We start from the raw sequence: 13,520 nt of genomic DNA on the forward strand, positions 1-13,520 counted from the left end.
GCTCAGCAATCTTGAAAATGAAGTCCAAAGTGGGAGGTATTGCACTTCGTGATATCAAGCTTTACTACAAGGCCGTTGTAATGAAAACACCCTGGTACCAGCATAAGAACAGACATATAGATCAATGGAATAGAACAGAGAACCCAGAAACAAACCCACACCTTTATGGTCAATTAATATTTGACAAAGGAGGCAAGAGTATACAATGGAATAAAGACAGTTTCTTTAATAAAATCGTGTTGAGAAAATTTGGCAGGTACATGGTAAAACTAGGCCATTTTCTTTTACCAAGCAAAAAAATAAACACAAAATAGATTTATGACTTAAATTCTTGAAAGTATAAAAATTTTAGAAGAAATCATAAGTAGTAAAATCTCATATATTTCTCATTATAATATTTTTCCAAATGTATCTCCCCCTTGGGCAAAGGAAATTAGAGAAAACATAAATGGGACTACATCATACTAAAAATATTTTCCAGACCAAGAAAACCATAAGCAAAATAAAAGACAATTCTCTAAATGGGAGAATATATTCACCAATACATCTGAAAAGGGATTTATAACCAAAATTTTAAAGAAATGATAAAACTAAACACCAAAACAAACAAACAGAAAATCCAATTAAAAGATGGCCTAAAATCTGAATAGATCCTTTTCTAAAAAGGACATACAGGTGGCCAATAGACATATGAAAAGATGCTCAATGCTACTAATTCACTGAGGAACAATTTTTTTTCATTTTCTGTTGCACGAAGTTTTAGAACTTTTTCTTTTCTTTTCTTTTTTTTGTATTTTTCTGAAGCTTGAAACGGGGAGAGACAGTCAGACAGATTCTCGCATGCGCCCGACCAGGATCCACCCGGCATGCCCACTAGGGGGCGATGCTCTGCCCACCAGGGGGCGATGCTCTGCCCCTCCGGGGGTCGCTCTGTTGCAACCAGAGCCACTCTAGCGCCTGGGGCAGAGGCCAAGGAGCCATCCCCAGCGCCCGGGCCATCTTTGCTCCAATGGAGCCTCGGCTGCGGGAGGGGAAGAGACAGAGAGGAAGGAGAGGGGGAGGGGTGGAGAAGCAAATGGGCACCTCTCCTGTGTGCCCTGGCCGGGAATTGAACCCGGGACTTCTGCACGCCAGGCCGATGCTCTACCACTGAGCCAATAGAACTTTTTCTATATACAGTGTGTCCATAAAGTCATGGTTCACTTTTGACCCATCACAGGAAAGCAACAAACGACGATAGAAATGTGAAATCTCACCAAATAAAAGGAAAACTCTCCCAGTTTCATACCTATTCAGTGCAGTTTGATGCGGGCTCATTGCACAGATTTTTTAGGGCTCCTTAGGTAGCTATCCTGTATAGCCTCTACAGACTCATCACTGACAGATGGCCTACCAGAACGAGGTTTCTCCACCAAACTGCCGGTTTCCTTCAATTGCTTATCCCACCAAGAAATGTTATTTCTATATGTTGGCACTTTGTTATAAACGCGCCGATATTCATGTTGCACTTTGGACACGGATTCTAATTTAGCGAGCCACAGAACACACTGAACTTTCCTCTGTACCGTCCATATCTCGACTGGGATGGCCATGGGTTGCTCTGTTGTATACACGGTGTTACATCATCATCTGTGCATGTGCACATGCTGCCACATCATCCTACAGAAACTGGGAGAGTTTTCCTTTTATTTGGTGCAGATTTCACATTTCTATCGTCTTTTGATGCTTTCCCGTGACTGGTCAAAAGTGCACCATGACTTTATGGACACACTGTATTTCTGCATTGCTGATTCCAAATCTGAAATCCGTTTTTTGGTGCATGCTCTAATTTTTATGCAATTTTAATTTCTTTTTGTTACAGTTAATGGCATGCATTGGTTTTTAAATTGGAGTAAAAGGGTAATGACTCTTGGATTGAACATAACCACAAGGCAATTAATGTTTTAAAAACATCACTTTTACATAATTGTAGTTGTTTTTAAATGTAAAAAATTATTATCTCATGAAAACACCCTCATATTTTGTTTTAAGATTGAATGATGGCTTCTTTGAGTAGGCGTAAATGTAGGAATAGTCCTGACACCTTCTGTTATATATGTGGCTGTTACACACTTCAACGTCAAAGGCACAATATTTCATCATTTGTGACATGTGCATATATTGCTTATTTTCAGCAGTTCCAATTAGTTATTCAACTCATCTGCAAGACGATTATAATGACATAAAAATTGTCCTCAACTTTCTGAAGTATGAGGAGCATAATTGGATCATTTGTGTGGATCTTAAAATAGTAACTTTCCTGCGAGGACAACAGAGAGGTTTCATGAAGTATCCTTGCTTTCTGTGTTTGTGGGTCAGCTGAGCTCAGGAGAAACACTGTACACAGAAAGAGTGATCGAAACGCAAAGCTCTGGAAGTAGGCATGCAAAATATTGTGAATGAATCTTTAGTTAATTGAGACAGGATCATTTTTCCCCCACTTCACATCAAACTTGGCTTAATGAAGCAGTTTGTTCAGGCTTTGAATAGAGAAAGTGAATGCTTTTAACATATTATTTCTGATTTTCCTGCCTTGTCTTTTGAGAAGATAAAAGCAGGTGTATTCAATGGACCTCCAATTTGAACCCTCATACTTGATGAAGAATTTGCCAGGAAGATGAATAAGGAGGAGAAAGCAGCATGAAAGTCTTTTGTGGCAGTTACAAAGAACTTCCTTGGCAACAAAAAAGCAGAAAACTATGAACTTCTGGTTCAAAGGATGCTGTTGGCTTTCCGCGACATTGGATGTAACATGAGCGTTAAGATTCACTTCCTGAAAAGTCACCTTGATAAGTTTCCTGAAAATCTTGGAGCTGTTGGTGATGAGCAGACTACTGCTGGAGCATCAAACGAGATTGTCCTCAACAAGTACACAAATGCAAGAGCTACAAATGCAAATTTTTTTTTACAAATGCAAGTTTTTGCCTGAATAGAATTTAAATAAGTTTTGTGCAAATTTTATGATTAAAATAAGTGTTTTAATATGTTCTGTTTCAAAATTGTAGACAAATTCTGATGCAATTATATCTTTTAGTGTATTAGTGTATTTACGGCATTATATAAATTAGTATATTTTCACAAAGATGATGTCCAAGAAGACATTCTACTTCATAATGTTAAACTAAATGTTGAAAATTTTACAATAAGATGAAAACCTAAAATCTTGAATTGCAAGAAAGCTGTAGCTTCTCTCTCTCTCTCTCTCTCTCTCTCTCTCTCCTCTCAAATGAATAAATATAATCTTTTAAAAAAAGTGCCTGACCTGTGGTGGCACAGTGGATAAAATGTCGACCTGGAAAGCTGAGGTCGCCAGTTCAAAACCTTGGGCTTACCTGGTCAAGGCACATATGGGAGTTGATGCTTTCTGATCTTCCCCCTTTTGTCTCCCCTCTCTCTCTCTCTGTCTCTTCTCTCAAATGAATAAATAAAATCTTTTTTTAAAAAAGATGTAGCTTACAGAGAAAAACTAATGTCAGATTTGAGATCAGCATACACGAATTAGGTAAGAACAAGTGTTTTTGTAGATGCAACAAAAATTTTGTTCCCCAGTGAGGGAAATGCAAATCAAAACTACAATGAGATATCACCTCACACCTGCTAGATTGGCTATTATTAACAAAACAGGTAATAACAAGTGTTGGAGAGGCCGTGGAGAAAAAATAACCGTTATTCCCTGCTAGTGGGAATGTAAACTAGTACAAACATTATGGACGAAAGCATGCTGGTTCCTCAAAAAATTAAAATGGGAACTACTGGATCAATGAGGTCATTGTAATGGCCACTTGAGAGATACCCCTGATATCTTCCCTTGAAATTTCAATAATTTGAACAACTATAACACAGTGAAGGAACTCAACCATTATGGAAGAAATTATGGTGGTTCCTCAAAAAATTAAGAATAGAATTACCGCATAACCCAGCATTCTCTCTACTGAGTATCTATCCCCCAAACTCAAAAACATTGGTGCATAAAGACATGGTGCACCCTCGTATTCATCACAGCATTATTCACAGTGGCTAAGACATGGAAATAGCCAAAGTGTCCTTTGATAGAGGATTGGATAAATAAATGGTATGTATATACAATGGAATATGACTCAGTCCTAAGAAATGATGACATATTGGATATTGAGAACATTATACTAAGTCAATCAGAAAAAGCTAAGAACTACATGATTTCACACATAGGTGGGATATAAAACTCATGGACACAGATAAAAGTGAAGTGGTTACCAGGGGGAGGGGTTGGGGGGGAGGGGAGTAAAAAGGAACAAATATAAGGTGACAGAAATTTATTTGACTTTGGGTGATGGGCACACAAAACAATCAGCAGTTCAAATGCTGTGGAGATGTTTCCCTGAAACGTATGTACTCTTAGTGATCAATGTCATCCCATTACATTTAATTTTCTAAATAATAAAAAAAGAAGACCTTAGAATGGAGGACCAAGAGTGCTCTCCCTCTGAGAGCACATCCATGCATTTTTCCTCCTTTTTTTCCTTCTCCTCTTTTTCTCTCAGGCACAGTTCCCTTGCCTCTCTGTTTCTTCTTGCAACCAGGGGAGGAATGAGCAGCAGCAGCTCATTCCAAGCTAACTCTGTGAACCTGTCTTCAAGGCCCCCTTTTCTCTGACTCCCTTCCTGTACGGCCAATAAATTCTTGCTTTACATGTTCTACTTTGTCTCTTGAATGAATTCTTTCTGTCATTTGTTTGGTAATGACCTTGGACTTCAGTAGGTGAGTGTTATGTGCTGAATGTCTGTGTCCCCATAAATTTATATGTTAAAATTTAATCAAACTGTGATGGTATTTTGTGGTGAGGCTTTTCTGAGGTGATTGAGTTATTGAGGGTTAAACCCTTACACAAGGAGGTCAGTGAGCTAGCTCATATTTTGTCCTGCCATGTGAGGATACAAGTACCATATTTCTCCATGTATAATATGCTCCTGTGTATAGGATAGACCTTAATTTTGGGGCCCGAAATTTGAAAAAAAATGTATTACATAAAGTTATTGAATTCAAATTTTATTCATCATAAAATTCATACAACTCATCACTGTCTAAACTGCCATCTATTAGCTTGTCCTCATCTGTGTCTTATGAGGAATCACTGCCATCAACAATGAGCACAAAAACAAGTGCAAAAAAGTGGGAAATGCAAGTAAAAAAATCTGTAACCACTGTACAAGATGCACCTGCTTTTAGACCCTAAATTTTTCTGGAAAAGGTGAGTCTTATACATGGGTAAATACAGTAGATGTCAGCCATCTGCAAAATGGAATAGAACCCTTACCAAAACCTGATCATCCTGGTATCATGATCTTAGATGTCCAGTTTCCATAACTGTTAGAGAAAAATTTTTTGTTTTTGATGAACCACCAAATTTACGATATTTAATCACCGCAGCCTAAACTAAGTCAGTGATTATGTTTGGAAAGAGCTTTGTTAGAAAGTGATGAAAGATTTATTATTTGCTCTTAAAAAAATCCACTTCAGTCTGACCAGGCAGTGGCACAGTGGATAGAGCGTCGGACTGGGATGTGGAGGACCCAGGTTCAAGACCCCGAGGTTGCAGGCTTGAGCGCGAGCTCATCTGGTTTGAGCAAAGCTCACCAGCTTGGACCCAAGGTCCCTGGCTTGAGCAAAGGGTTACTTGGTCTGCTGTTGCCCCACAGTCATGGCACATATGAAAAAGCAATTGATGAACAACTAAGGTGTCGCAATGAAAAACTAATGATTGATGCTTCTCATCTCTCTTCGTTCCTGTCTGTCTGTCCCTATCTATCCCTCTCTCTGACTCTTTCTCTGTCTCTGTAAAAAAAAATCCACTTCAAGTAATTTGGTGCTGATAAAAGGGCTTGGGCCTGCAGAGTAATTTCATAGATGTATATGTAAACATGAAGAAGGTAGAGAGAGAAAAAAAGACCAAGGATATGGGAAACTGATGAAACATAAATCATGTTTTTTTGCACATTTATCAATTCTTCCTGTTATCTTGGAGGTGGGGTGTGGGGGAACAAAAAGAGAAAACAAAGGATGAAAATGAAGCTGTAGTCCTTTGTAACACCTTTGGCTGATTTACCATCATTGTTACTTTCTTTTCAACAATGTAGATATGAATTATTAATACTACTTTACAGATAAGGAAACCAAAGCCAAGAGATATCTAATAACTTTGCCAAGGTCAACAACTTTCATTGTTAAATAAATGTCTATTTCTCACCTCCATTCCAAGCCATCATCATTTCTCACTTTGACTAGAGCAATAATCTTCTAACTGGTCTTCCTACTTCTTTACAGTCTATTCTTCATAATATAGCCAAGAGATCCTTTTAAAATACAAATCATACCATGTCATCTCCAATGGCTGCTCATCTCACTCAGGGTAAAATCCTGAATTCACAAAGCTTAAATAAACTTGTCCTTATATAGCTCAAAGATTTCATCTTATGCAATACCCTTTCCTGCTTCCTCTTTTCCAGATGTGTTCCAATAACCACAATAATATCCTGCACAACATATACATGCAATAAATATTTGCTGAAATAAATGAGTCAATAAGTTGAATGCATGAATGTGTTTAATGTGCCTGAAACAGTGCTGGGAGCTAACCTCTGACTGAACACCCTTTATGCTAGAGGCACTATAAGTTGAAGCCAGGTAAATACACAGTACTGTATAATCCTTTCCTTCAGAGAACTAACATTCTAGGTGTGGGAACAGAGCCACTGACCATCTGGGAAAACAATGACAAGCACTGACAGAGCACTAGAAAGAAATAGAATGTAAACAGATTATTACAATCTCTCCTCAAAACCAGGGACTGTGCCTTATTTATTTTTGCATCCTCAGTTTCTGGCACACAGTAGGAGTTTAATATATAAATAAATTATTGATATAAAGTCTTGAATCCTCCTCTTCTCACTACCCATTAATCACAAATTTTAACCTTGGTTGATCTATTTTAGCAGTTTCAAATGCTATTAGAATAACTTGAAAAAGGACTTTGAATATAATTGCCAAAAGGTCTGTGGATTCTGGGAAGTATCTGGGAAGATATCTGTCATCACTAAGGTGCAAAAGTGGATTTATATCCCAAGTGTCTCTGAGAGAAAGAAAGCATACCTTCGGTACCATATCTTTTTCTGGTCCCAATTTTGATCTGTGAATTGGGATCATATTGTGCATCTTTTCCCTCATTCCATATCCCTGAGTATGGTACTCACTCTAAGGCCATGACACCATGTGGCCAGGAGTGAATTTCCAGGTTCTGCTGGGTCCTGATGTCATCCCAATTGAGTGCAGTTGCATAATCTCCTTCAAAGTCCTAAATAGAAAAAGGATAAAAGTATTATTAATGTACTCTCTGACCCCTGGAATCAGGTATCTGAGGGGTTGATGAAGGCTCCCAGGATACAGTCTATTCTTCCTTTTAGTAAGCTGAGTACCTAACACACAGCTAAAAAACCATTTCCTAGCTTCTCTTGAAGCTAAGTATGGCCCTTTGGCTATATTGTGAACATTTAGATAGGGGTAGAAGTGGTGTGTGTAACTTTAAGGTCATTTCTTAAAAGAAAATTAGTGATCCTTGACTTACATTCTTTCCCTTTCTTTTAGCCTGTATGCAGATGAGCATGCCTTAACCATGTGAATAAAGACAAGCCCCTAGGCCAGCGATGCGCAATCTTTTGAGCTTGGTGTGTCAAAATTCACCAAAAAACTGAGCATAACTTGGGTGGTGTGTCACTTCGAGAAAACCCCCATAATTTTGTGATATTTATAGTTTAAATAACAAAAATGTATAATTGTAATATATAACTGTATTTAATAAACCAAAAACTAATTATTTAACTTACTTGCTTAGTGACTTCTTTGTTTATCTGTCAGTCGGTTTCTTTTGTTGGTCTTGATATTATTTAACTTGTGTGGCATGCTGTGAACTAAGATAAGTGAGGGGGAGGCGGAATTCTTTAACTAACCTGCCTATTAGTGACCTTTTTGTTGCTGAATTTCATTGGCTAAATCTTCAATTGAAGGTTGGTATTTTGTACACTTCAAGCCCAAGCAAGCACTACTAACTTCATCTGTCAATCTGTTTCTTTTGTTGGTTTTAATATTATTTAATGCTGAGAATAAGGTCTCACAAAAGTATGTAGAGGGAAAAACTGTGAGCAAAGCCATCGCTATATTTTTAAGGTGCTAAAAGTGTCTGGTAATCGGTTCCAGGCACTCCAAATTTCCTGTTCGTAGTGGCACTCCTCTTGATTCTCCAAGCGGCACCTTTCCAGATTCTCAAGCTTTGACCTCAAGTTGACAAACACCTGAGCCCAGATGCTGTCTTGAAATTCTGCAAGTTGCATCTTATGTAAGTTAAGATGGCTGCCGCTATTTCTAATGGCGGGAAACAGCACTCATAGCACAGGCCCTTGCCTCTACCAGTCTCTCCCTCACTTATCTCAGTAACGATGGTCAATTAGAAATCCATGACACCCCAGAACAGTAGATAGGATGATGGTTGCTGTGGTTATATGGTTGCTGATAATGGTGATCACAGGGCCCCCAGAGATGTGTCCCTGCAGCATTCTGCTGCTCCCTGCTCCCCTGGCTGGAAGTGAGGTCAAAGATCCCCTAACGGCCTAACCGGAAGTCTCAGAACTAGACGCTCTGTGCTGGAGTTCCATTGTTTTGGCCTACAGACCTCCAGCACAGAGTGTCTACACTACAGCAAATGTTTTATCCTTGGCTACTGCACCTGGCCATGCAGGAGCCAAGGATGAAACGTCCTTTTTGGCATGTGGCCCCATACTTCTCTGGTATGGGGCCACATGCAGCTGCATGTCATCGAAAATGGCTACGTGTGTCCGTGCTGACACGCATGTCATAGGTTTGCCATCATGGCCCTAAGCCCTAAGGGATGGTAGAGTAACAATAAAAAGAAACCTAAGTCTTTATATTACTTCCTAGAGCTGACTCATTTCCCACTAGGGACTGGCCTCCTATCCCCTAGACCAGTAGTCCCCAACCTTTTTTGGGCCTCGGACTGGTTTAATGTCAGAAAATATTTTCATGGACCGGCCTTTAGGGTGGGATGGATAAATGCACAAAATAAAATTATGCGACCGGTGTAAAAACTGTGGTATTTTTAAATATAATTGTTGAACTTACGAGACAAGCATCAAGAGTGAGTCTTAGACAGATGTAACAGAGAGAATCTGGTCATTTTTTAAAAATAAAACATCGTTCAGACTTAAATATAAATAAAACAGAAATAATGTAAGTTATTTATTCTTCCTCTGTGGACCGGTACCAAATGGCCAACGGACCAGTACTGGCCTGTGGCCTGGGGGTTGGGGACCACTGCCCTAGACTATTTATTATGTGGGAAAGAGAGAAACTCCTATCTTTAGAAAATCTCTATATTTTAAGGATGTTTTATTATACTAGCTTAGTTTATCTCCCACTTAATCATTCTTCTGTCAGTGAATAGCCAATATGGGGCCTCAGAGAGGCAATGTGGTTGTTTTTGGTTTTGTCATGTTAATTTACGACTTGAGAAAGTTTATAAACTTTTTTGGACCTGAGAGTATACTTGTATTAGGTGAAGATAAAATTATGTAAGGGTTTGATATAAATTTTTCATCATGATAAAATCATCCTCTACTCAAATCAGAGTTAAAGTACCAGCTTAGGATTAAGACTGCTAACATCAGCTGTTTGCTAAAGGCAACAAAGAGAGCCAGTGGTATGCTGGTTAAAGTTTAGCAACTAGCAACCCCCCTCCAAAAAAAAAAAGGCTTAATTTAGAAAGATCACTAATTTCTGTGATATAAATATTCTCACCATGTATGATTTGAAGTCACCGGTGTGGAAGTTAGGAGAAGATGCACACAATTGAATCTTAAGAGCTGGTACAAGCCATATCCAGCTCAGCACCGATCAAAGCCTTCTTTCTGCCATGATTTTAGCTAAGAGATCTTAGAAAAGCCACTTCTCCTCTCTAAGACCCAGTTTCCTCATCTATAAAATATAGATAGTACTCTCTGTCTTTCCTCCCACCTAGAGTAGTTGTAAACATATCGTAGAGGATGGAGAAGTACCTGGTAACTTGTAAAGTGCTGAGCACAGATCAACAACTGTTGGTGTCATTGCTATTGTTTTCAAGCAGGTTTAACATGAACCTTGAGTACGGTTTAAATTCCAACATAATAAAAATCTTTCTCAGAAGGTCCTGGCTGGTTGGCTCAGTGGTAGAGCATTGGCCCAGAGTGTAGAAGACCTGGGTTGGATTCCTGGTCAGTGCACACAGGAGAAGTACCCATCTGCTTCTCCACTCTTCCCCCCTCTCCTTTCTCTCTGTCTCTCTCTTCCCCTCCCACAGCCAGGGCTCCATTGCAGTAAAGTTGACCTAGGTGCTGAGGATGGCTCCATGGTCTCCACCTCAGGTACTAGAATGGCTTCAGTTGCAATGGAGCAATGCCCCAGATGGGCAGAGCATCACCCCCTAGTGGGCTTGCTGGGTGGATCCCACATTGCTTGCATGTGAGAGTCTCTCTCTGCCTCCCCACTTCTCACTTCAGAAAAGAAAATCTTTCTCTGAGACCCTTAAAACTTATTCTCACTTTTTTTTCTTTAATGTATTGAATAGCTTTTAGTTTTTTAAACACAATTATTTATCGAATATCTCTATATTAAGAACTTTGGCAGATTTTTGTGTATACCTTAACAAAAACCCTGTAAGGGTTATTTTTCTCTTGTTACATGTGAAGAAATGGAGGTACTTAGCACTAAACTTGACACACAAAATGTACTCAATAAGTACCTGTTAATGGACTAACAGAGCTCAGTGAAGTGCCACACTTTATCCAACTATAAAGTTAAGAAGTGGTAGAGAACTATATATCAAAAGTGCTTACAGAGTTCCTTCGAGTTTCATACATTTAATAAATGCAGACTGGATTATTCCAAACTTAAAAGTATACTTGATAAAATACAGTGCACTACTCAACTTCTCTACATAAATGAACTAGGCTTCAAAAAAAAAAAAAAAGAATCTTGGAGAGTAAAAGAGATTTAAAGAATTTTCCAGCAAAAATATTCAATTGCTCTCTTGGCAACCTAAAAAATTCTTAAGAACAGCAATATATTTGGAATGGAGAACCTAGACATCATTTAGTCTTTTATCCTTTCTGTTTATGCTTATAAAGAAGTAGGCAGTTGCATATGTGGTATAATGAAAGTGTTCCCTTCTACTCAGAACATAAAAATCAAACTTTTTATCTGATGCTTATATTCCATCATAAATATCTTTCTATTAAAGTAATACACACACACACACACGAGACGAGGGGAGATAGACAGACTCCTGCATGCACCCTTACTAGGATCTCCCCAGCAACCCTTTTCTGGGGCTGATGCTTAAATCAAACAAGCTGTCCTCAGTGCTTGAGGCTAATGCTGTGACAAATGGACTAAATGAGCCATCCTTAGCACCCAGGGCCAATGCTCCAACCAATTGAGCCACTGGCTTTCAGAAAGAAATAGAGAGAGAAGGGGAAGAGAAAGGAGAAGAGAAGCAGATGGTTGCTTCTCATATATTCCCTGACCGGGGATTGAACCTAGGATGTTCGTACACTGAGCTGACACTCTATCCACTTAGCAAACTGGCCAGGATCTATAATTTTCTTAATGTTCTCTTTTTTATTTGAACTTATTAGAATGACATTGGTTAATAAAATTACGTAAGTTTCAAGTGTGTAATTTCATAATACAGCAACTGTATATTGTATGTGTATTCACCACCCCAAGTCAAATCTACACAATGGAATACTACTCAACCATAAGGAAAGCTAACCTGTTGCAACAGAGTGTTTGGGTCTGGAGAGCATTATGCTAAGTGAAATAAGACCATCAGAGAAAGACAAATACCATATGAATTTTCTCATATGTTGAATCCAACGAACAAAATAAACTAACAAATAAAATAGAGACAGACTCATAGATAGATAATAGACTGACAGCTGTCAGAGGGGAGGTGGGCTCCAGGGCTGGATAAAAATGGTGAAGGGGTCAAACAAACAAACAGAAAACTCATAGGCAACAATATGGTGATTACCATAAGGAAAGGGAGGTGAGAGGAGGTAGAAGAGACTATGGGTGTGATAAGTAGTTAATGGAATTAGATTTAATGTCCTCTTTATAACTAAAAGATCTTGAGGGAGGAATAACCTAACATTCTTACCCTCTAATGGTAACTGAATTAATCAGAAATCAATGACTAATATCAAAGGAAAGTAATAGGTGTGTTATAGGGTGGGGTTGATGAAGGAATAAAAGAGACCATGAAAGGTCTTATAGGTGCTCGGATAATTGAAGACAGTGTAATAGTACATCCATATTACAGTGTAACTTACCAACCCTGCCACTTCCTCTAATTTCCTTCCTGTTTTTTATGTCCCTGTTTTTATCCAGTTAACTCTTCTACAATACTTTCCTTTTTGCCCTCAACCACCTATACTCTGACACATTGTTATATTTTCATCTATTTACTTTCTAGTTTTTAAGCCCACTCAACCCTCCCCCCCTCCACATCCACACAGCGGAATATCACCAAAGTTAAATTTATGTTTGTGTATGCATATTTTTAAATTTTTAGTTGCCTGTTATACCAACTTTTGCCTATCCCCATATATTTTCTATTCAAAATCAATAAAGGATAATCCTGCATAACCATTCTCAAATAGTCCCACTCATCTAACATATGAAAACCCATGGTTCCTTTATTCCACCTTCTTTAGTTTCAATATATTTTCTAATAATACCTCTTCCTTTGCTCCACTCATATAATTGTTTTAGCCTTTGAAAGGTTATAGAATTATTTTATACAAGTTTACTGAGATAAAAATGGCATACCATGCAATTTATCCACTTAAAGTGTAAACTTTGAGTTATTTCACCAAGATGGTGACAAAGGTCATTCTTAACTTTGTTTCCTATCACAAAAAGAAAATCTAACAACTGTTCATGGACAAACATCACTGAAAAAATCATGGAATACATGAGTAAAGTTAAAATACCTCCTTGCACCACAAAGACCCAAACAGACTACTTTAGCAGGGTAAGAATAATAGCTATATGCTGACTGAATGGCTCCCCCACCCCAGACCAGCACAGAACCACATTGAGACATGTCCTTGAGCCTACAATTTCTCCAGTGGAAAAATTGAGCCTGGGATGATCATTCAGGTACCCCAGCACTGTGGGTTGCTTCTTGGTAGTTTCAGCTCTGGCCCTGCCTCCCAGGGATGAAGGGATAATCGACAGGGTTTGACCACTGGAATCTTAATTGTAACAAAGAAGAGGAGGGTACTCAAATCTTAGCCAACTGAGTTTCTACTTACAGAGCCCAAGTAGTAGTCTGAACTTGTGGCTTTTTTCATCTGAAGAGCCAAAATGGTGGTGAAGTCTAATCCAGGAACTCAGAG

General features: G+C 38.6%; 1 protein-coding gene across 4 annotated transcripts in view; it reads right to left on the reverse strand.

Annotated features, from left to right (window-relative positions):
• LOC136316702 (vascular endothelial growth factor receptor kdr-like) overlaps positions 1-13,520 on the reverse strand; it is a 277,304-nt gene that overhangs the window by 10,279 nt on the left and 253,505 nt on the right. For all 4 annotated transcript variants that reach the window (XM_066248756.1, XM_066248754.1, XM_066248755.1 and 1 more), the window contains exon 29: positions 7,266-7,366. In XM_066248756.1, the coding sequence (XP_066104853.1) occupies positions 7,266-7,366 (101 nt within the window). The remainder of the gene's footprint in view (positions 1-7,265; positions 7,367-13,520) is intronic.

Source organism: Saccopteryx bilineata, chromosome X (genome assembly GCF_036850765.1).
Source record: "Saccopteryx bilineata isolate mSacBil1 chromosome X, mSacBil1_pri_phased_curated, whole genome shotgun sequence".
NCBI lineage: Eukaryota > Metazoa > Chordata > Mammalia > Chiroptera > Emballonuridae > Saccopteryx > Saccopteryx bilineata.